Source organism: Odontesthes bonariensis, chromosome 3 (assembly GCF_027942865.1).
Source record: "Odontesthes bonariensis isolate fOdoBon6 chromosome 3, fOdoBon6.hap1, whole genome shotgun sequence".
In the NCBI taxonomy this organism is placed as follows: Eukaryota; Metazoa; Chordata; class Actinopteri; order Atheriniformes; family Atherinopsidae; genus Odontesthes; species Odontesthes bonariensis.
In genome coordinates, this window is record NC_134508.1 from 20619987 (window position 1) to 20644205 (window position 24219).

The following is a 24219-nucleotide window of genomic DNA, read 5'->3' on the forward strand; positions in this document are numbered from 1 at the left end:
AGGAGACAGGCCAATCGCAATATTAAAACTCATTCTAGCCGCACAATTTTTTTCAAGCTGTTATTTTAAGGTAGGAATGTTACATAGTATTGCTTTAAGTCACTTCAGGCCACTTTAGGCCAATCGCACTCACCCCCACTGTCACAAAGTGTTTTGAGAAGCTGGTCTTGAAGCAAACTGGAGCAGCAACCCAAACAGCACACCCACACTGGACAAGCACCAATTTGCACACAGGTCAACAGAGGATGCCATCAATACATCATTACACACTGCGCTGTCCTACCTGGAACATATGTGAAGATGCTGTCCCTGGATTATAGTTCAGTGTTCGATACAATCGTAACCAGAAGACTGGAGAACAAACTACTGGACCTTGGTGTCAATCATCACATTTGCAGCTGGACCAGAGACTTCTTAACCAAGCATTCTCAGCAGGTCAGGATGGGGATTTATCACTCTTCCTCCCTGACAATCAACACTGAGTCTATACACACACACAAGGCTGCATACTGACCGATAACACAAACACCATCATTAAATTTACAGATGACACCACTGTAGTTGGCCTGATCCACAATGGTGATGAATCTGCCGACACATGGACTGACAGTCTGGTGCTTCATGAACAATCTAGCGCTCAACAACCCCAAGACAAAGGGGATGATTATTGATTTCAGGAGGCAGAAGGAGGACCCTGTTCCTCTACTCATTGGGGCTGATTCTGTGGAGAGTGTCCTCCCTTAATCTCATTGGCACACACATAACACACGACCACATATGGACCACAAACATCAATGTCCTGGTTAAGAAAGCTCAGCAGTGACTGTATTTGCTCCGGCCATTGAAAAAGCTTGACTTATCACAACAGCTGCTTCTTTCATTCTGTCACCGTTCCATTGAAAGCATTCTCACTTATGACATGTTGATGTGGTTAGTGAGCTGCACAGCAGCCCTACAGAGTTATCACAACAGCACAGAGTCAGCTACACGCACACTGCAGGACATTTACAGCACACAGTGCCACCGCTGTGCATCAAAAACATCAGAGACTCATCACACTATGGCCGCCATATTTTCAGTCTGTTACCCTTTAGGAGGCACTTAAGGTCCATACGAACCCACACCTCTAGACTTAAAAACAGTTTTTACCCAAGTGCCATTAGAGAATTGAACTGTAATGACAGATTTTTCCAAGAATGAAATGTTTTAGCTGTGCAGTATGATCAGACCCTGGCTATGCCCTTTATTTATTCTTAATGTCAAGGTCTCATCACTTTTATTGAATCATGGCGCTTTCATCATGGTCTCCTATGTATTCTATATGTGCAACATACTGAATTATGTCCATTACGACCACTAGAGCAACATATTTCCGTTGTACACTGTGCAATGACAATAATAGGAATTGAATTGAATTTGTAAACTAGCAATTTTATTCAATACTTTTTAAAATGTAACATGTCACATTATCATATCCATCCAAAAGAAAAAAGAAAACAAGACTGGGTTAGCTGTTAGAGAAGACACGGGTACCCTCTCAGGGGAGCCATACTACTGATTGTGCCTGCAAGGATACATTAGGTCTGGAAAGTGAGATGAAAAACACTCTTCACATTAGACAAAAAAAAGGCACCTTGATAAAAAAAAAAAAAAAAAAAAAAGGGTCTTACAGTAACAGAACACAGACTTGTTGGAGGTAGGATGACATGGATGGAGTGGCAAGGTAAGACCAACAATACAAAGTAATATTCAGGAAAAAATTAAAGCTGGAAGCGTGCGTCTGAAATCCTCAACCGCTCATCACCATCCGGACCAGTTCTGTAAGGAGGGACGAAGAAAACTCAACATTAGTACATCAGATAAGTGCACAAACAAACTCAAGACACCATCTGTCAGCAGGGATAAAAGCTCTCGTTTAAAAAGCTGACGAAGCAGAAAGGACCACTGACCACCTGATCCAATGGAATGGTTCATCTGGTACTGTTGTGCGTTTGACACAATGCGATTTTCACATTTACCTTCATAGTTAATGCAGCCATTGGCATCTTCATGTCCTGCCAAGAGAGTCTCCACTTCTTCCTCTGTCATTTTTTCACCTGTAACACACACAAAAAAGAATTCCAAGACTCGGAAAATCTAATTTTCTATTAGGACACAGCAGGCTTGTTGGTGTCTGACGATTCTATGTAGCACATGGCAAGAACACAAACAGGTGAGCTGTAATTACATGATAATGAGCAACAGGATTGGTATTTTGAGGGCCTTACCCAATGTGGTGAGGACATGACGCAACTCTGCTCCCATCACTGTGCCATTCCCCTCCTTGTCAAAGACACGTAGACCTTCAACAATATCTTCATAAGAGCCCTGGTCCTTGTTTTTAGCGATGGCCTGAAGCATGGGCAGGAACTGCTCAAAATCCAGCAGCTTGTAGTTCATATCTGTAGCGGGGTAAACGAGAGTGAACTTCTTAACAAAAAGTAATGACATGGATTTGGCTGGGCATCAATGAGCTTTCAGCCTATACTAGTTCCAAACCTTACATGATAATTGGATCAAATGCAGTTTCCTGTGTAATAGAGCTTTCTCAGGCCCGTTTGGTAGTGATATGAGGTATAGCACAATCAATATATGAATGTTAAATTGTTTAGGACAGTTTGCACACAGCAGATGAGTGCATAACAGTTTGATAACAGCATAACAGTTTGTCTGATACACACACACCAGAAGAAACTTCTTGAATATTTCTACTCAGATGTGATCCCTTTATAGACTTATCATAAACCGCCCATTAAGCACAAGTACTAACTTTCTGAGGCTGCATCTGTAAACCGACAACACTCAATAAAACTGTTCAGACACTTGCAAAATAGAGCTCGCAGTTTCTCCATTTCATTTGTGACTTGTGATTCAGAGGCTTGCCTTCCAACTTGGGGTTGCCCAGGACTTTAAGCACCTCAGCATTGACTGGGTTCTGTCCCAGGGCTCGCATCACATCTCCACACTGGCTGTAGGTGATCTTCCCCTCACCCGTCCGGTCAAACAAAAGGAAGGCCTCTTTGAACTCTGACAGGGAGACAAAGACGAAGAAGTCCCATTCAGCTGTACAGCAAGTTGACCGTTTTTACTGTTGTGCTTTTGTGAACATCCATTAGGATCTAACTGACCTAATCCTTTTTTGTAGTTACACTTTGTAACATTGTGAAAAAAGTTATATATATATGTATATATATATAAATAAAAATAAATAAAGCTAGTGAACATTATCATTTTTCCTGACACAAGCGAGCGTCTGCATAACACCGAAGGTCTTTGAAGCCAAGTGATAATAATTCCATTGAACAAACTCGTTCCATTTAAAAATTTGCCAGTTAAGGCATATCCAGAGCAGGAGCAGTCTATAACACTGCTGGATAGGTAGGTATCCCATCACCATAACGATGCAGCTGTGTCTTATCAGACCTCCAAAGCAAATTAGCTCTGCACAAGTGCACAGATGTCCTTCTATGTCCTCAGGTAGTTGGGTCATTTTGACAGTTATAAAGACAAATCTAAAGGAGGAGAGAACAAGTGTATCACTAAGTCTCGTCGCGCAGACAACTCCTGTAATGAAAGAGTTTTCTATGGATTTTCTGTAACGTGTAAAGCTGCTAACTCAACATGCAGGTTTGAATCTACGATTGCAAAAGGAGTCGTTCCTTCAACTGTACGTTTGCAGCATCAGAAAGTACAGCATTAGTTTATTTCACATTTGATCCAGCTCTTGACAGACGAGGGTGACCAAACACGAACGTTCTACTCAAACACACACGTTCTACTCAAACACACACTCATGTACCCACACATTTAAACAGCTTGGCTGAGGCAACTCTGCTGGAGGGTTGTGGAAGGACATTGTTGGAGAAAATCTTTACAATTACTGCTTTAACTCCCACAGAACTGATGCAGAGTACTGTGCATTATATTTCCATTTCCCCTGCCTGCAAGTACACCAGTAAAGCCTGAGTCAACATCTCGATCAAAAGACACAACATAACACTAATCCTTTTAAGACTGCTAACATTTCACACACACACAAAAAAAGCATATTTTTTTCCAGTGGCATGCAAACACATCAAAGTGCTTTGGGAAACTGTTCTGCGGGTTAGTATGGCATTCTCAGGCATGCCTGATGAAATCAATTAAATAAATAGTTGTCTAGTTGAGTCTTCCAACAACACACTGACTCAATTTCACACGGTCTTTAGTTCCTGATTTACCTGCAGCAATCCAGTGGTTTTCAGAGGTAACTTTGGAGCTACAGGATCACAATCCACAAAACTATTTTAAATATATGTGCTATGTACATCACTATTAGTGATTATATGATTGTAAATACATTTAACAGGGGAAATCCCTTGTGCAAATAAGATAAACAGCGTTAACTCACCCAGGATCTGGTCCTCTGTGAAGTCAGACTGGTTGAGGCACAGTTGAGAGACGGGAGTCACAGTTTGATGGCGCAACAGAAAGACAAGAGGGTGACTATAATGCGATATGCAATTGTTTTTTTAATAGGGCAACAATGCAATAATGCAGTATAGAAAGGCTAAATATTAAAACCCGAATGAGTGAAGTGCGCTAGCGTTAGCTTGGCGTAACCCCATTTAGATGAGCTCAAAACCCTGGATTTGAAAAAATGTGTTTTGCCGCAAATCTGCCAAAGGTAGCAACTTCAGTAGTCTTATAAAACTGCCCGACTTACCATATCTGCTTTTAGTGTTTAGATGAGACGTGTCAAGCCTCTGAGTCTTCGCTAAACTGAATGGAGACCAGCTTGCAAGCTCCGTAAATACGTCCCCAATGATGTCACCATAGAAGCAGCCAATCACACGCCTAGATTTCATAGCAACATTTCTCACGTATTTGCAGGAGTGCAGCAGTTACAGATTCAGGGCCAAAAACACCACGCCACACCTCTCTTATAAATATTTTTTCTTTCTTTTAAAAAAAAAATAATACTGGGTGATATAAATCCTCATTTACATTAATGCTGATAATAAACAAAGGCAGGTAAACTTAGGAGGGTCTAAGGTGAAGAGAGTTGCAATTCAGTTTGTTCAAGAGGGGGAGAAAGTTAATTAGACGATAAGGAGGCACGGCAGCTTGGAGGATGCTTGTGATTAGGAGATGCAGGTAGATTTAGGAAATAAGCTTGTTGTTCCCCAGGAGATAGCCTCTACAAATCTAAAGCCTGATATAGTTTTGTGGTCGAGGAGTAGAATGAGAGTCTATTTCTAGCTGACTGTTCCTTGGGAGGAATTAGTAGCAGAAGCATATGAAAGGAAAAAGTTTAGATATGTGGAGTTGGGGGCAGAAGCAGAGCAGTGAGGATGGAAAGTTAGGATCTGTCCAGTGGAAGTAGGATGTAGAGGATTTGTTGCAAAGTCTGTTGTCTCATTGTTGTGGGAGCTGGGTGTAAGTGGACAGAATGTGAGGAAAATAGTGAAGGAAGTGTCAGATGAGGCAGTAAAGTCCAGTCAGTGGATTTGGATTAGAAGAAGCAATAGCAGCTGGGGGCCCAACAGGGGCATCACTTAGGTAAATAACAACTAACAGGATTATCTGTTAGAAACCAAGTTATGAAGTTATCATAGGTAGGTCAAGTTATGACCTATCATTACACCCTGCAAAGAATGCCAGACTGAGCTGAAGGAATAAACTCTTAGTAGGACTTCATAAAGATGGAAAGGATACAGCAAGATTCTATTACAGCTCATCATTTGTGGAAACTGTTAACAGGAGTAATCAGGAAGTATGAAACAAGATTGCCAAGTATTTCACACATGGCACAGGAGTTTTCAATGAAAATCAAAACTTGCCCTGAGTGGTCAAACAGTGTGAAGGATACTGCAACCTGTCAACCTCTATAGACTGCAGTTATCATATAGGAAAATAAAACAACTCCTTTTGGCACCAACCTCAAGACCAAATCATAGTAAAGAGCATGAAAATAGGCATGGTTACTATTAATACCATGTTCTTCGTTCAGATCAAGATGCCTTTATTGGGTTTAAGCATGTTTGGTGTGAACTTTGCCAGGAGAACTAAAGTGAATGCACAGCTGCAACAGTGAAACACTGAGGTAGGAGTGTTATTAAAAAAAGAAAAAAGGCCTGCACGAGTGATGGGAGATCATATAGATGGCACCATAAATGCCAGTGAAAATAACAAAAAAAATTGGTCGAAGCCAATCTTGGACTCCAAAAGCTTGACAATCTGAAGCATAATGTCAAAATCCAAATAAATAAATAAGAAAAAAAATAAATAAATTACCTCCAATACAAACAATAAAAATATAACTGTTGTACATCCATATTTAAAAAGAATAAGATTCACTTTTCCAGGAAATTTTTTTATTGTTGGATCAGCAATTTCATCAGACCCAGACGGTCGAAGGTGTACTATATTCTGCTTTCAAATTCATGGTGATGCTGCGTGACGGTCTTAATGTTCGACAATTAACGATCACTTGCAATTCTTCCTCATATGCAATAAGCGCGCCTGAGAAATGCTACGTGACTTTTTTCATTCTTTCTCTTCACCAAGTGTCTCGCCACACTGAAATCGGATGAAGTCAAGCACACGAGCCTCTTTGCCCCTGAGGAACTGCGCCACAGTCCTACTGGGGTCTGGCAGGAAGGTCTGGGGCAGCAAGCGTGTCTCACTCTCACCACAGGGCAGGTCATCCATGTTGCCCAGGGACAAAGGGGCCTCCCCCACTATATGCTGTCCCAATTTACGACCCAAGGTGTCCTGTTCCCCCTCCTTTCCTCCCTGAAATATGACCAGAGCCCCGTACCGGCCCATGGCCACCTCAGTCTGGCCACTGATGGCGCCGTGTACATATGAGCCAATGTGCCACTCGGCTGGAATCCCCACTGTCACGGCCCGCTTCACTGACATGTTCTCACCGAGGCGACCTGAGAAGAAAAAGTAAATCAGTTAAGCAAAGAACAGTAAACCTGAGAAATTTCTTAGACAGTCAGTATACATACTTATGATTTATCGTCTGATTTATTTACTTTCTTTTGTTGAAACCTTTCATGGTGCAATGATTTTTTTGGGTTTACTTGTCTTTTTTTTTTTCTACTGCAACATTTAACCCTTTCAAATTTCTGTAAATAGCTTGTAGCTCGATGAGTAAAACTTCAAGAAACATGAGCCCAACTTGGCCACACGGGGGCGGTGTAATCCCTGCCTGTCCACACACACTGTGCCACCACGGAAATGGCTCCTAAACTTTGCATGACTTAGCTGCACAGCTCACCACAATGGGAAGTATACATCCAAAAACATAGCAGCATGTAATCAAGCAGGTCTATATCAGGTGGGGCTTAGCATGATGTCAGTCATAACCCACTGATCTTTTCGTACAATCGCCATACTCTTGTAAGATATATTAGGGCAGTCTGATAATTGGGAGTTTGCTAAATTGCCATCACCGGCTTGAGGCACATTTAACAAATTTAGTGTTACGGAGATGGAGAAATTACATTGCAGATAGATTTGGCAAGATAATTATATCAAGAATATATTTTCCACAGACTTAAAGCCATCTGTATGCAGACAAAACAAAAGAAAATTTTTTGAAAAAAGCAGCACTATACGAGTGGCTACAGGCGGAGTATTGATAGTCGAGAACGGTGGCTTCAATTCACTCATGGGTTGATCTCAGAGTGCCTTTTTTGTTCCTCCCTTTTAAATGCTTTTCCAAACATTTTTTTGTGTAAATGTGTAATAACAAATGTGGCACATCAGGTTAAAGCAGAAGTGAAGCTGTTAAGGTCTTGTTTCAATCCTTCCTCCTTTTACTGCTACAGAAGAGCACACAAGTCTGACAGGTTTAACAGGCAGGGAAATTCAGGTCCACACCAAGAGGAATAAGTAATCAATCCCTACAAGACACTTTTAGTTTTAAAACACAACCCAACAGGCAGTATCACCAGAAGCTGCTGTGGAGAGTTACTAAAAGAAGAGAAGGAATCCTAAAGCTGAATCTACCGGGTGTTTTGCTGCTGAGGAGACCACACTGGTGTGTAAGCAGTCAGCATTGTTAATTACCCGTCTAACTTTAACCAAAAACTATGCTTTAACAAAACCCATCTGCAGTTTGTTTTCCTCAAGATCTAAATGTTTGATCTTTTTTCTTTTTGAAATACAAAAACCAAGGGTGCTGGTCGAAAGACCAGTAGAGTTGGACAAGGTTAGATTTTTTTTTTTTTTTTTTTTGAAACATATAGATTTGATGTTGATCCTGATTATTTTTTTTTATATTTATTTATCCATTTATCCATTTTTAAAAATCGATCATGGCGAACATATTGAGTGTTTAAGAGATGTACGATGGATGATCTTGGAGCTAGTAAGTGATAGGCTGAAGGCAGGAGATAAGGTAAGGGACTACTAACTAGACTGGTGCTTCACTTCATGTGAAAAGAGAAAAGTAAGTCTGCAGATCACAAACACAGGGAGAGTTTATTCACAGCCGTGTGGAAACAGACAAAACGAGACGATTTACGCACAATGGAAGAGTTGATTTTCTGAAATCTAAATCTAAAATGACATAAAAAGTATCATCTATTTTATAGCTTGCTAAAAAGAAAAAAAAAAAAGCATTGATATGAATCATAAAGTTGTTATACCACCCAGTTCCACTTAGGGCAAGGCGAATCACAGTTTGTGACATTGTGCCCCTTCTTTTATACATCGTTACTTTGCTTCGCTTTGTCAAACCTAAAACCACTCACCGCTGCTTGCATCTTTAATTTGGAGTGTTTGCGCCGCTTCCTTCGCCTGAGTTCAAAAAAGGGCTAAACCCTAAAATTAGCTCCTGCGTCTACATTGGTTTTGTTTCCATTTTTCTCGACTCACTCGATGCATCTGACCATTACATGAAGCAAACTCCACTGACCTAAACCAAACAATTTCTTACTGTTTATGGGCCAAATGCTCAGGCCTCTTCCGCAGCTGTGAGTTTGTTTGCTGCCGAGCAGTGAGAGCAAAATGGGTAATTACAGCTTTTTCTGTAAACAGATGTTACTTTACAGCGAACTCGAACCCCAAATTGTGAGCTGGACTTCAAAACAATTAGCTTCACCTGCAGTTATTATAGCATGTGGTTTCCTGAACATTTACCATTATGAGGGGCCCTTCCATATCATCATTTGCTATATTTTCAGAGTAAATATATAAATCACATCTTATGTAAGTAAATAAATACAGAATAAAATACAGTCACAAATTAATAAAATCCAGTTAAAGCTCAAGACGTTATGTCAGTTCAACTATTGTCTCTTTACTCCGTTTATATGTGAACACAAACACTTTGGTCAGCTTGAAGTCGACAGACATCATGTGGAATCAACAACTCACCTTTACAGCATTTTTTTCAATTCTCTGGGTCATAATGGTGGGCCCAGTGGGGCAGCTATAGAATTCAATGAATTTACTAAAAACTGACTTGAAAACAAGTGCTTGTCAATTATGTTGCAAAGTATATGCAAAATGCATTTATTCTGTAAATACAGGGGAGACACAGTGTCAGAAAACAAAAAAAAAAAACCTTGTCTTACTGACCTATTGTGAGAGCCACCTGGTCAGCTAGTGAAACTCCTTCAGCCATACTGAGTTTGCTTAACTCCTCACCTGCCAGGGCACTCTGGGGAAGAAAAAAAGTTAAATGTCAGACATGATGAAGTAGAGCAAAAGAAGCAGGGGCTGCATTTCAGTACAGTCAGACAGCAAGAGTAAGACCGAATAAACTAAACAAGTGGCAGTTTCTGATGCACTTTAGAAAATGCGACACATAATATCCTGAAATTTACAAGCAGCTCCTCTTTGAAAGACACTTCATAAAGGTTTTAACTGGATTTTTAGCTTGACACAATCCACAATGTTAACACATGCACAACAACAAGGAAAAGGAAAACACACATAATTCATAGGGAACTGAAATCTTGCTGTAGGCAAAATAAGAGCCCGTGTTTACTGATGTACACGTTGGGTTGCTCATTCTTCAAATAAAAATCTTTATCTTATTCTTTACCCAGTGTCTAGTTCATCCTCACTGGATAGAGTCTCTTAATGCCCCCTCCCTAGAAGCCAACTATGAATATGCGTGGTGTGCTTGATGTATCAGATGACCAGAAAAACAAATCTTTTTCAAGCTGACATAAGCTTACCATAAAAACAGGGGGGAAAAAAACAAGAGAAAAACTATCAAAACCAAGTGTTATTACTGTTTTCTATGCTGAACATGTGGTTCATATGACTTACTTTTGCATAGACTTTGTTAAATATTTGAAACTTTGGCCAAGCTCAAAACGTCTAACAGGGCAACTTTAGAGAAAACTATGAATAAAGAAAGAATTAAAAATCCCCTTTCAAGTACTAAAGTCGGAATAACTCTTGGAAAAGAAAATTATGTCTGGACAAAAGACCCAAACCACCATTACCTTTCACTTTAAGTGTCCATTTAAAATCTATAACATAAAGAAAAATAAATAGAATGTTATCAGCTTCCACCTACTGTCCTGAGTGGGCACCTTTACCTTCACATATCCTGCCTGGCTTTGCATTTTATTTCGATGGTGAGCCAAAGTGGCAAACGTCACATCCTTCACCAGCTGTTGGAACTTCTCATTGCGAGCAACAAAGTCTGTTTCACAGTTCACCTGCAACAAACAGACACGTGTAAAGCCACTGAATGCACTAAACAGACATCAACAGAAACAATGATGCTGCGAGTTCATTCCTGGACCAGCGGTCTCACCTCCACCATCACTGCATCTTTATCTCCGATAAACAGACCAATCAGGCCCTCTTTGGCTTTTCGACCTTCCAGCTTGTTAGCTTTGCTCCAGCCCTCCTTTTGGGCCTGCTCGTGTAGCCAGTTTTCAGCCTGAATGTTTGGAAAATAATTATATCAATAACACTGTCACAGCTTTTTCCTTCAGTAATCATCCCACTTTACCAGATTAATTAAGCAGATATCCATGAAAGCCATACAACCTGTAGCCCACAGGTGCAGGTAGAGGTGGGTTACCTGTGTTATGTCATTATCAAACTTCTCCAGAGCTTTCTTGCAGTTTGTGAAGGTGTAGCCGGTGCCTTTTCGCAGTTTCATCAGGAGGGCTTTGTCTGCTGCCAGGAGCTGACACCCTGTGTGCAACGACTGTACATGCTGACAAATGTTGCTCTGAGGACGATAAGTGACTGACATAAAGTTAAAATGCAAACGCGGCAGTGACAAAGATTTCCTCTGGATTCAGAGGACTGACGAATGTCAAATTGCATACAAAACATGTATGCATTTCAAGTAAAATAACTACCTGAAACTGTGCAGTGAATGTTGAATGGTAAATCACATTGTGGAGAGAGACTAACAGTTAACATTCAAAACAACTCACGTCAGTTCCAGCTATAAATAAAATATCCCATTCAAAGTTTTATCTACTCACCTTTAACACGTCTCTTGTAATTACTCTGAATAAAAAGGTTAAAGCCATCTTTACAAGTGGAGAACAGATCTGTCTTATGAAAGCTCAGAATGTCATTGAAGTCCACGCTGGGAAAGGAAGGAACCCGCAAAGGGACAAAAAGGTTTCTGTGAAGACAAGTATTTCTCTTCAGCGCCATCTACCGGACGGGAGGATAGCTACATTTACTGCGGGTCATTAAAAAACAAAAAAAGATAAAACCTTGGTAACAAAAGACAAATAAGCCACATTATTTATTTAATCAAGGCTTTTTTTATTGTCTTTTCAGAAATGGCTATACTTATAGGTGACAAAAAGAAACTACGGAAAAGAAAGATAATTGTACAGCAATATGGGAGATCAAAAGTAGATTAATCTTGGAAAAAAAGAATCTATTTTCTATACCCACTTAATCCAATTGAGGGTCGCAGGGTGGCTGGAGCCTCTCCTGGTTACTATTGGATGAAAGGCAGGGTACACTCTGGACAGGTCACCAGTCCTTAACAGGGCCACACAAAGACAAATGAGACAAACAACAAAGCACACACACTTACTCCTAACGTCAATTTAGAATGACCAGCATGCATGTTTTTTTGGATGGTGGAAGGAAGCCGGAGTACCCTGAGAGAACCCACGTATGGACATGGGGAGCATGCAAACTACACTTGAGCAATCTCCATATGTTTGCAGTTCCATGGGAGCAGGTGTACTCTACATGATCTGGCACACAGAAATAGGAGTTATTTTAGTTTTTCTAGTCCTGTTGCACGGACCCTGAGAAATACTACATCTGGGCATTTTGGTGGGAGAATGAAGGAAAGGCTTCTGAAAGAAAAATTTATTTATGACTGAATGGAAATGTCATCCTTTTTATTGAACTGTATTAACTGTATAATCACTGAAAATTACCTGATATGGTCCTTTTTTATGTATGAAAGCACATAAGCTGATGGGTAGTTTCACAGCACAGAAACTGAAACTTTTCTTTATAATTTTCCTCCTCTTTTGTTTAGAGGTGCCATATATATATATATATATATATATATATATATATATATATATATATATATATGTCACACCAAATATAAATATATATATATGTATAATATATGTATATATATATATATATATATATATATATATATATATATATATATATATATATACGTATGTATAATATATGTATATATTATAAATATATTATAATTCTAAAATAATTTTAGAGAACTTTATCAAAAAGGATGTGATTGTGATTAAGTGACAGGGTTGTGCTCAGGTGCTTGCATTTTGATTGGTCAGGGGAAAGCTGTATAAAAGGAAAGCCATTACAACAGTCCGCTAACCTTGTGTCATTTCCAGCTAATCCAAGATGAAGGTCACTGCAGTTCTTCTACTTTGTGTGACCCTGTTCTGCCAGGGATACAGCAGTAAGTGCTTTTTCTGCTCATTTATCATCATTACATTAGTTTCCTATGACCATGTGACACAGGTACAACAAGGATATCTACGAATTGTTGCATTATTAAAATGTCAATCTGTATCGTTGGTTTCCAGACAGCCTTGACTCATGTCAGGGTCGGTGTGATTATGGCACAGACAGCGGTTCCTGTCAGTGCAACCCTTCATGTGAGCGCTATAATGACTGTTGTTCAGACTACATTGAAATATGCGCAGGTAAGTGAGGGCTGTAGCAAGAATTGAATATTATGGGCTTAGATCATTGTTTTCAATAGAAATACCAATATGTACCTTTCTTCTAATTCCAGCTGGAGAAACATCTTGTAAAGGCAGGTGTGATGAGGCATACAACTCTCAGAACAAGTGTCACTGCAACTCCAAGTGCTCCCAGTACAACAACTGCTGCAGCGACTATGCAAACCTCTGTGGCGGTAAGACTGTCAGCTAATGCTTACTGCTTCTCACGTACCTTACACTGTCACTCCAGAGTTGATAGTCCAGGCTCTGTTTATTTTGGCACTTGTGTCACTAACTACTCTGTTTACAACTGCTGGTAGTTTTCACACAGTGAAAACACAATCTTTGACTCAGCAGTGAAACAGTGAGCTCTTTGGTTCTTCCCTGGGAAATCTTAATATTCTCAATTTTACAGAAATATCTTTTTCCATTTACCAAACTTTTAGAAAGACGATACAGTTCAAAGGTTTGGACACTCCTACATTTTCAAATTCAATATGTGGAAATGACCAAACTTTTAAATATTGCTACAGGTCCTCTGCTATTTCAGAATATTGGGCCTCATGCAAGAACATTTTCGTATTTTTATTCTAAATTTCTCTTACTTTTTTCGTAAGAAGGTCTCGTACGAACACGCCACGTCAGATTCAACAAGCGCTCTTAACTTCGGAAAAAGTGTGTAAACGACCTGCGTAAATGATGAATCACACCTGTGCGTATCTTAAGTTCACGTGCACGAGGATAGTAGATTTGCATACTCCACGCCCTAAATGATACCATATAAGGCTGTGCTTCCTCTCTCCTGTGCCAGGAAGTGTTGAGTGCTGAGAATACGGGCTCTGAGATTAAAGTTCTGCTTTCAGAGATCCAAAAAGGAAAATCTGTCATTTTTAGCAGTGTCAGCAGTGGACGGGACCTGCTAAAGTGAAGAAATTGGAAGCAATTACGAGTGCTGTTAATACCATGTCAGCGAAATAAAAAAATAAATGGTTTGATATGAAAATGGCTTAAAAAAAAACGTCTCGCCATGGGCAGGCGATCGATGACTGCAACTAAAGCCGTGCAATCAGTTGTTGCCTCATCATGATGGCACTTTGATGGGGTGGTCCATGAGGGGGGTCTTCTGGCACCACAGCTTCTTGTCTGCCTGGGCTGGTTCAGGTTGTAGGAGACCCTCGTTCATGGCAATATTGCGCAAATCTGGCATGCCTCCTCTGGGCTATTTTGCCCCCCAGCTGTATCGAGACACACCCACCTGGCCTTCAGCAGTGCGCTCCACAACGGCACGGGTGTTTTGATGCGTATATGTCTCGTGCTCCAATTATGATTGGCAGTCCAGCCACGGCATGAAAGTCCCTCTTAATTTGCACTTGTTGGACAGCGGCGTATGGGAATTTGATGTACCATGGTTGATAAACTGATGAGAGCTTTGATGACCAAGGGGAGCGCACGACTCACAGAGGACTGGGACACCCCCGATCTGTCTCCAATCTCCCTCTGAAAGGTTCCCGTGGCCAAAAATCCAAGGGTGGTGAGGTCCTGGACGTGTGGTGGAATTGGGTTTGATCGGCGTGTTTCTCTCTGGAGTTGTGGCTCTAGCAATTAAGCTGCATATTTGCAGCAGCACAGTCCTTGGCAATCTGAATCGCGATCTCAGCCATTCGTCTGTCTCCACACGCTCTCTTCCAAGAGCCTGACGCGCTGAGGCATCCAAAAGTCGCAAGTCAGCCGCTGGTTACGCTTCCCGTTATATACAGATTCAAATTAACCTTCGATTAGTGCATATTTGAAGTCAAACAGAATAATGTCAGCATCATTGTTGGGTATAATGTATATATTTATTTATGTTTTCTTCAAAGTAATTAAATATACAATCCATTAGTCAAGCAAACGTGATTTGAATAACAGCGGACTATTTTACGAAACTCCTACGACAGCTCTGGATCACTCTTCAATTCTGTTCGTACCTGAAAGAAAACGTAAAATACGAAAAGATTGGTGAATGCGCAAATTCTCTTAAATCACTCGTACGGACGATTTAAGAACAAATCTGTGCGTACGAACGCTTCTTGCATGAGGCCCATTGTCTTCCATGCTGTTTGAATGTTTGTGTTTCTGTCACCAATTAATACACAAACCTACAAGACTGGACATCACGAAAGGTGGGGGAATCACAAGTGAAAGAGGAACTCATTGACACTGCACTATTGGTGTAGCCCACTGATTATTCACAATTTTTCAAATGAAAATTACAACAAATTGCAATCTAACCAGTTGTTCACAAACATTTTGATGTGTTAGACCTCCTGACACATTGAGGCTTCAGGAGAGTTGTTTACAGTTCCACCGTGACTACAGTCTCACATTCTCACTTGAACTGAAAGGAAAAGAACCGAATCTGAAAATAACTCCAAAAATATAACAAGAAGAAGCGGTTCTTCTGAAAGCAGATCTTTACTTTTAAAAATGTGAAAATGAAGAACTTACTTGTGCCAAAATATGTGGACATCATAAGTTTGGATTATTGTTGTGAATGTAAATATCCACATTTAGAATTCCTCTAATTGCAGCTGCAGAAACATCTTGTAGCGGCAGATGTGGTGAGGCATACAACTCCCAGAACAAGTGCCACTGCAACTCCAAGTGCTCCCAGTACAACAACTGCTGCAGCGACTATGAAAACCTCTGTGGCGGTAAGACTAGCGACATGTCACTGTTTCCGCCGGCTCCATGATACAGATACAGTATATAATGATACATCCTTAAGGCCTAATGTCTGGATGTGGAGAGGGTACTCTCAGGTACACTACTGTAACATTTCTTTACTGATTAAAAATTGAAGGGTTTCCACATCTGATAGAGTATTTTCACATTGTGCTCTTTGCATTTTAGCATAAGAAAATTATCTTGATAAAGCTTCTCTTGAGCTTTTCTTTTTCGTGATCAAGTTTTTCCATTGCTGTTGATCTTGATACCATTTTCCAAGTGTCAGCAGGATTGCTTGCCATGAGAAACTGCTTTTGACCAGTAGGTGTCACTGTTTTTGCAACATAACAAACCAAAAAGGTGATGATTTTGCTCAGCCACCAGATTGGGAAATGAACAGTAGTGCAGTATTTTGCAGTATTTTGTTGCAGAGGAACAGGATCACTTGAGTCAATACAGTCCTTAGCTGCATCCAAATACAAATTAAAACTTTACCATATAAATTTTAGAAAATGTACATGGTACATAAATAAATCTATGCGGTACATGCATCCTTGTCTGGGCCTGAGCTTATTTAGGATGAACTGAGATCAAGAGTAAAACTGTCCTGTTCTCAAACACTTTTGGAGTGTGTTTGGAAGATCAAATACAGGATTTAAATTACTTTCAAATCACTCTGTTCCTATGGTATTCTTACACTGTATACTAACTTTTTTGTAAAACAGGTTAAAGCCTTTTGAAACATGTAAGGAATTATATGTCCATGTGTTTGTATTGCCTTATAGGTGACGGAGGAGACAGTGGTGGTGTGATCACTGATGCTGAGATCAAGGCTCTTTCTGAGACACTTTATGTTCTGGACTCAAACAAAGCTTCAGCCTCAGAGTTGATCATTGACCCTCAGGCTCTGGTGTCAGACTCCTCGACCAGCTCCCAGTCAGATCTCTCAGCGAAGCCGTGAGAAGACAGTTTTATCAGATCTCTCACTGACACCTGTTCTTCTCCATCTGAATGTATGGGTTTAATTTGTTTCCGTTTTACGGCATAATTGTTTGTCCTTACAGCTTGTTCCGCTACCTGGATGAGGATGCTCTGTTTACCAGACCTACCTATGCTGCTTTTATAGCGGTGCTGGACAACTACAACAGGATGACTGGACAGGCGGAGAACTTCAGCTCTCAGCAGCTGGCTGAGCAGGACACATTCCTCAGGGAAACTATGTCCAACACTGAGCTGGGCAGAGAGCTGTTTGCCTTCCTCTACACCAAAGGTAAAAGGTCCATGTGTAACACTTCATTTTGACACAATCTCGGCGCTACTGTCATGTCACTTTTCAGTGGATGCTTTTCTATATTTGAAGGGGTTTATGCATCCGAGGCAGAGTTTATTCAGGACCTGAAGATGATGTGGTTTGGTCTGTACTCCCGCAACAACAACAAGTTGGACTCCAGCGGCTTTGAACACATTTTTGCAGGTTGGGACAGATTTCTTTCAAGTGTTTCCAAATATGTTTTCATTGTGATATATAAGAGCTCCATTAGTGCAACCAAAAGACTTTTGGACAGACAACAAAGTTTGATATGTTTGGTCGTAATGCACAGCACTGAGTTTGGAGAAAACCAAGCGCAAATACTTCCTAGCAACTGTCATGGGACCTGGGCACCTCGTGGTCATTGAGTCAACCATCAATTCTTCTGTATTCCAAAATGCATTAGAGTCAAACGTGAGGCCATCTGTCTTACAGTTAAAGCTTGGCTGGGTCGTGTCACAAGACAACGATCCCAAACACAGTAGCAAATCTACACAGAATGGCTGAAAAAGAGAAGAATCAAAGTGTTGTAATGAACCAGTGAAAGTCCAGAATGCAACCTGAATGAAATTAGGTGGTAGGACCTTGAAAGAGCCAAGCATTACGAACACCCACAAGTCTCAATGAGGTGAAATAACATTGAACTGAATATGAAGATTGATCCAAAATTAGAATGATAATGTTATACAGAAAATGATAACTTCAAATTATTTCTACCAAAGGTGGTTCTACTATTGAATTGTGGGGTATATTTATCTTTTTAAATGCCACACCACCCTTGTTAAAAAAATATGTGTAATCTGAAGCTGTATTTACCTTTTTGTTTTTACCTTAGATTTGAAAGATGGTGTTTTCTCTTTTTCACATGAATGTAAATTCTGTAATAGGAGAGATCAAGGGAGGAAAAGTGTCTGGTTTCCACAACTGGATCCAGTTTTATCTTCTTGAGAAAATAGGAAAGATGAACTACTACAGCCACAGCTTCAACGGGCCTGTAAGTGTCTACACTGAACCCCAATGTGTAGATCAGTTTTTGGTTATTTGCTGCACTGCTGTTGTTTTCTTATATTGTTCATTCTTATGCTGTCAGTGGACCACATATCCTGATGTCTTGGGAATGCAGTTCAACTGGGACGGCTACTTCAAGCAAGTTGGCTCTGCCGTCATTGGCTGCAGCCCCGAGTTTGACTTTGCCCTCTACAGTCTCTGCTTCATAACTCGGCCTGGGAAACAGTGAGTAAATCTACATGTTCTGAAATGTGAATGATTGATATGAGGTGTCTGTGTACATCCCAAATCAAACTAGATGAAAAAAAAAACATCTCAGCTACAGCCTGTTCACCTTGGTGTCTTTCAAGCAATAGAGAAAGCAGCAGATTTAGATGAGATTCGGGCTTTGAAACCACTAAATTCATAACAATTCTAAACTTTCTGTCATGATAAGATAAATGATAATTCAATCTACAAATAAGCCTATTTTTTTTAATTTGTAGTATTGAGGGGACTTCTTTTTAAATTTCATTGCATATTGCATCTTGTTGAATAAAGATAACTGAACAGGCTCTTGTCCGTCATCTTTAGGTGTCACCTGAGCCTTGGAGGGAAGCGGCTCATTATCCAAACTTACACCTGGACTAACTCTTCCTATGGTGATGGGAAGAAGTACATCGGCTCTGCCTTTCCTGCATCGCCCTAGATTTGAAAATATGATAAACAATAAGCTAGTTACAGAGCAGCCTGTTTGTCTTTCAACGTTTCACTCTTGAAATAGATGTTCAGGCTCTGTTTTGAAAAGGTAATGATATTCCAAACAGAGATCATTTGCACAAGGTATTCCAAAACTTGAGCAGCAACTTTCAGTTAAAAAAACAGAAAGATATGTGGTTAGATAAATGCATCACAACAGTATAGTTTAATTCCCTACATACTGTAACAAAGCAATATGAAACCCTGAATTACTTTTAATATTTTTTTTGTTAATATTGTTTTTTTTATGATGTGCTACAGATAAGACTCATCAAACCAGCGCATAGATTAATCAGCAGTGAAAACCTCTAGAGCTAGTCTTGCAGGGCATGAGAATGTGACGCTCTCCCAGGGGCACGATCAAGCTGTGCCTAATGGGGCAAAAAATGGGCGTTTACAGACCCCGAGTGGGCACAATGCTGACGCTAACCTTTTAGTCTTAGGAGCATGTGTGCATTTGGCACAACTGCTTATTGTCTTATATAAGAGCAAAACAAAAACATTGAAAAAAAAAAATGCCGTATTTGGCAGTATAAACTACAGATTCAAAAAGACGTTAACAGATCTTATTCTGCTTGACCTGCTCTGAACAGTAGCACCAGCTCAACCTGTTCTTATCAGCTGTCCATAAAGCTGTGCACGAGTAGCTCCCCAGTGAGGGGTTAAGTGTTTGTGTGTGTGTGCATGTGTATGTGTGTCTGTATGAATGGGCGCATCCTTGTGCGTGTGTGTGTGTCCAGCTGGGATGGGGGTTGATTCTACTCTTTCACTCATCTAGGGTGACTAACAGGATAAATTCTGGTCTGCCGACAGAACAGGGGGACACACTTGCTGCCCTGTTTAAAAAAAGTATTACAGGAGATGGATATGTCACTGATCCTATTGTCCACCAGTCTGTGTGCATTCATTCAAAAAAGAAAAAAGAAAAAATAAGCACAAGACCAGTCAGTTTGGATGAAAACTCCAGCGGTTCTCCTGATTTGGGCCTCACAAGCAGCCAATGTGTTTCAGCAGCAGGACAATAAAAAGGATGAATTTATCTTGCTATTTTGTCAGAATTCATTACATTTTCTGAGCTGGTGACTCCAGAAATGAGAAGAGTAAATCTTCTCTCTTTTCACGCTGCCCTCTTTTTAAAGCCCCGATGGAATCAAATTAAATCACAGAGTGGCAAATAAAGGGAAAAAAAGATTCAATTGTTCCTTTTGTCACTCACACAACTTCATAATCAAATTATAGCTGGCCACCCGCCAGTGTGTCCTCGCATCTCCCCAAATGGGCTTCTTCTTGCAGATCTCGTGAGCCACCTGACTTTTGTTTTGTAATCATATTATCCTGCTCTCCCTTTAGCGTGTTGTGGCTAATGGCTGAGGGAGCTATCCCAGCTGCACATGCAGAAACAAAGCTGCTTATGGGGCCAGACAATGGACCCGTGGAAAAGGGACGCCTGAAGGCGGTCAGCCAATGAGCATGCACAACAGGGGGGCCAACACAGGGTTTAGGAAAGGGTTAAGGGGGTTTAGGGGTTCACGCAGAGGAGGGTGTCAATCTTATCCAGTAGCTGTGTCCATCAATGAGATGGTTAGAAGAGGGACACATGGTCAATGGTCACCCCAGTCTCCCCAGGGTTGGTGCTGGACTGGAGGGAGGTTCAAGTTTGGCTTAGATGCTGGCCATTTCTTAAGTTGACGGGGGACCATGAAATACAGATCAACGTTCATTCTCTGGTGTTTTTTTGTTTGCTGAACAATTTGATAACCATATTGTCATTGCTCTTGCCGGTGGTATATATTTTGAACGGAGTATGCCGAGTGAAAGATACAATCTTGGTCAGGTGAGGTGACCCCAGACTGTCCAATAGAGGCTGCTGCTCTAATAATGTAGATAAACTTTGAAAGTGCTGCACTTGCAGTCTGTCCTTATGCACGTACATGAGTGCACACACAAATACTCACTAACATAGCCCTCATGCTGTGGTGTTGGCATCTCTCCGAGGACTTCCAGTATGACAGATGGACAAAACCCACTTTTCCTCTGTCACACACAAACACACTGGGAATTTGGAGGAAGGTCATGTTTGTGAGTGTATTGAAGTGAAGTTTTATCTGTCCTTTTCTACATATATCTATATTAAAAAAAAATAGATTCCTATCCCACAAGGTCAGAAAAGGTAAAGATGGGATGAAGCAGCCGAGGGAGTTTAGATGGGCATCTGAGCCACAGACCATATAAATGAAGACCATCTGCAGCAGGACTTTGTGATGTGAGTCAAGCACAGAGGGAACAAGGAACATCGTTGCATACTTGAACATAGCTTGTGGAACATAAAGATGGAACACTTGTAAAATTACTTAAAATTAAACTATAAAGAATTTTAGATTAAACTATACAGAAGATTAGTTAATAAAAGGTGAGATCTGATATGACAGTAATGGGATTTTATAAGTTTGAATGCAACTATTTTTTCAAGATAGAAATTATTTGTTTTCAATGTTATGAACTGTGTCATAAAAGTGTCCAACAGGGACACAGGGCCTCAGCTATCACAGTCCCCTGCTAGTTTCACTCTGGGGATGCAAGAGGCCCAGCTTTGCTATTCCCATCTCAGGCTGCAGGTGTGGAATAGGACAGGAAAAGATGCAGGGGGAGGAGCAGCAAGCAAGGTGGTCGGCTTGGGAATGAAACAGGAGTGAGAATAATAAGGTTTGGGTTTGCAAAAAACGCCAAACCTAACCAAAGCCCCTCTGTTAGAGCATACGGTGCCTCATTCCTGTATCATATATTATCTGAAGATCACTGTTACCTTCAGAACTCAGAATTGTGCAACTTTTACAGAACGTCTTTTTTTTTACACAACTATTGGGCAAATAATTCAAGTCGATGTAACAAATAGTTTTCTTCCATGATCAATAGTGACCTAAAATTGAAAATAAAATTGTGAACATGCGCTTCAGAATATCAAATATTTCTGCAAAGTAATATAGAAAAAGAAATAAAGGCAGAAAGAGAGCCCAATTGAATAGATAAGGCAAAATAGTATAGCTGCTATGAAAATCCATCCATCCATCCATTTTCTATACCGCTGAATCCGTCGGTCGGGTCGCGGGGGGGGGGGGGGGGGGGGGGGGCTGGAGCATCCCAGCGGTCTGCTATGAAAATATTACACTAAAAAAAAAAATAAAGAAAATGGCATTGCTGCCTGTCTGCACTTTGCTAATAAACATGTGCATAAACATGCATAAAAGCGTTTTATTGGAAAGTGTTTTACTGCATTTCAGTATAGGAACTCAGTCCTTTTTGTGAAAAGTGGTGGCTGCAGTATCATCGTTGGAGCGTTGAACGTTTTCTTGCATCCAGACCGTCATTTACAGAACAATTGAATCATACCAGAAAATTCTAAAAGGAAATGTCAGCACACAACAAAAAAAAAAATGTTGGTCATCACCAGATGAAATGTTGATGAGTAAAAACTGAAAAGCATGCTTTAAACACCAATATTAACATTTATAAGAAAATACGGACAGGCAAACACACACAGTGTGGGTCATGCTGCCAAGCTTAAAAATCCAGAAGCTCAGCACCTATGTACTGCAGAGAGGCGGAGGTGGAATGAGTCCCTAAAGTATATTGCCCATTTAACTGCGCACTTGATGCGAACCTTACCCCTTCTGGTCGGAGCAGCCTCTTGGGAAACATGAACTTGTTCAACAGCCTATCTCAGCATTGGGACGGGATGGATGGCTGCAAGAGGAGATGGAGCAAACACCTGCTCTCACGCAACTTCAAGCTGTCACATACAGTTAGGCTCAGGCAACTGAGCGCGTCTCCCCACCGTTCAATAAAAACGTTTCGCGGATTTGGCGGCCGCCCGCGCAAAGCAACAAAAGCCCGGGCCTCTGCTGTTTGTCTGTGCTTATGCACATCTTTTTGAGACACAGACACACACACACACACGCACACGCGAGCACGCGACAAGTGGAGCTCCAGGGGGCCGGAGCCACGGGCCGGCCACGCTCGAGCTCAAGCGAGTCGACAGGAATTGGACGGGAGGGGGAGGAGGAGCTTTAACGTGGAGGTTAAAACTGGGAGCCCCTGGAGAGTGATCTACACTGAGACGCTGAGGAACTGCTGAGCGCAAGGAGACAGCGCCGAACTTCAACGCTGTTTCATAGGCAGTGAGTCCAAACTGTGACCCGTGGACAAAGAACCAACATCTGACAAAGTTCCTGCAGGCGATCCCGGGACACATCGGCACGGGTATGTTTCCATGGAAGAGACTGGAGGAATCAGTTTGTAGGCTAATGTCTGTGTTCTAATCAGACACACATCCAAAATAAGTTTTGCACAGTTTTAGATAAACGTAGATAACTCTAATTTTGAGATCAATTTTTCGATTTTAAAGTGAAACAACGTCACCTTCAGTCAACAGTTTATTTGAAGGTTACTTTGATTATTGTGTCGGTGTCATTTATAAAAAGCTTAAATGTTATCGCTTCAGCTGGCTAGCAAAGCACGCAGTTTGAGGCGACAGAATAATAATTCTGTCTTTGAAATTGTCCTGTCAAATACAGCCTGAGCCCTCTGTTAGGCCAGTGATCAGGGGGATGTCGATCTTTCATTTAATCCCATGGTCGCCGCTTCATCCACACAGTAAATCCTGCGCTGCCCCAGATTGAAGTCCTGTCAGTGACTTGCCGGGGCTTTACCAGTTCACAAGATGACCGGGATTATTAGGCTGACCCCGCGCGGGGGGAGAGGGGGAGACGGTGGAAACAACAAACAATGCTTTTATGAAAGAAAAAAAGGGTGCCATGACATATTCATATATATTCAAAACGACCTCTTCCTTTAAATTTCCATTCAAAACCATTTCTTTCGCTGAAGAAACGGTTTTCTGGCAACTTTGAATTAGTTGATTTTTTACGTTTTGTTTCAAAGACGCCATCAGAAGGGAACTGTCCGGTGCTGAAACTCACGGGCCAGCTGACAGCCACTGTTTCCAAATGATTGAACAATTATTCTTATTCATTACTTGTGAGTAAATGGCTAAAAGTTGTAACCTAACTTTTCAAAGCCTTGATAAGGCATTTGGAATCATGTGGCCTTCAGCCAACCTTCAGCCTAAAAAATAAATGACTGCGCCCCAAAATGAAGGTTTCAAAATGCACTTTATTTGCACCTTTTGAAAACCAGGTAACAGACAAGTAACGCATCTAACGTTTTTAAATGCTGTCCTCTGAATCC

General features: G+C 40.9%; 3 protein-coding genes across 3 annotated transcripts; 1 reads left to right on the forward strand and 2 right to left on the reverse strand.

Moving 5' to 3' along the window:
• Positions 1-1410: 1410 nt before the first annotated feature.
• On the reverse strand, positions 1411-4831 carry myl6 (myosin, light chain 6, alkali, smooth muscle and non-muscle). The gene is made up of 6 exons (XM_075460902.1): positions 4745-4831; positions 4430-4457; positions 2923-3066; positions 2268-2441; positions 2019-2096; positions 1411-1818 (listed from the first exon to the last, which is right to left on the reverse strand). The coding sequence occupies exons 1-6, from the start codon at positions 4745-4747 to the stop codon at positions 1790-1792; spliced, it is 456 nt and encodes a 151-aa protein (XP_075317017.1). The 5' UTR covers positions 4748-4831; the 3' UTR covers positions 1411-1789.
• A 1547-nt stretch (positions 4832-6378) lies between these two features.
• tsfm (Ts translation elongation factor, mitochondrial) lies at positions 6379-11642 on the reverse strand. The gene is made up of 6 exons (XM_075462109.1): positions 11502-11642; positions 11087-11239; positions 10814-10942; positions 10593-10715; positions 9619-9700; positions 6379-6962 (listed from the first exon to the last, which is right to left on the reverse strand). The coding sequence occupies exons 1-6, from the start codon at positions 11547-11549 to the stop codon at positions 6568-6570; spliced, it is 930 nt and encodes a 309-aa protein (XP_075318224.1). The 5' UTR covers positions 11550-11642; the 3' UTR covers positions 6379-6567.
• Positions 11643-12888: 1246 nt separating this feature from the next.
• Positions 12889-18925, forward strand: endou (endonuclease, polyU-specific). Its single transcript, XM_075462110.1, has 9 exons — positions 12889-12946; positions 13074-13193; positions 13286-13408; positions 16706-16877; positions 16985-17190; positions 17281-17394; positions 18117-18223; positions 18320-18462; positions 18811-18925. Exons 1-9 carry the CDS (start codon positions 12889-12891, stop codon positions 18923-18925), a joined length of 1158 nt encoding a protein of 385 aa, XP_075318225.1.
• The last annotated feature ends 5294 nt before the right edge of the window (positions 18926-24219 follow it).

Bases quoted from the DNA above. Each gene is read 5' to 3' on its own strand.
- myl6 (XM_075460902.1), bottom strand. The intron at 3,067-4,429 runs GTGAGTTAACGC...TCTCCCTGTCAG, and splicing joins CACAGAGGACCAGATCCTGG to AGTTCAAAGAGGCCTTCCTT. The intron at 2,442-2,922 runs GCAAGCCTCTGA...ACCCCGCTACAG, and splicing joins GGGCAACCCCAAGTTGGAAG to ATATGAACTACAAGCTGCTG.
- endou (XM_075462110.1), top strand. From the start codon at position 12,889: ATGAAGGTCACTGCAGTTCTTCTACTTTGTGTGACCCTGTTCTGCCAG. The intron at 12,947-13,073 runs GTAAGTGCTTTT...GTTGGTTTCCAG, and splicing joins GTTCTGCCAGGGATACAGCA to ACAGCCTTGACTCATGTCAG. The intron at 17,395-18,116 runs GTTGGGACAGAT...ATTCTGTAATAG, and splicing joins CTTTGAACACATTTTTGCAG to GAGAGATCAAGGGAGGAAAA.
- tsfm (XM_075462109.1), bottom strand. From the start codon at position 11,549: ATGGCTTTAACCTTTTTATTCAGAGTAATTACAAGAGACGTGTTAAAG. The intron at 10,716-10,813 runs GTGAGACCGCTG...TGTTTGTTGCAG, and splicing joins AAGATGCAGTGATGGTGGAG to GTGAACTGTGAAACAGACTT. The intron at 6,963-9,618 runs GTCAGTAAGACA...TTTTCTTCTCAG, and splicing joins CCAGGTGGCTCTCACAATAG to GTCGCCTCGGTGAGAACATG.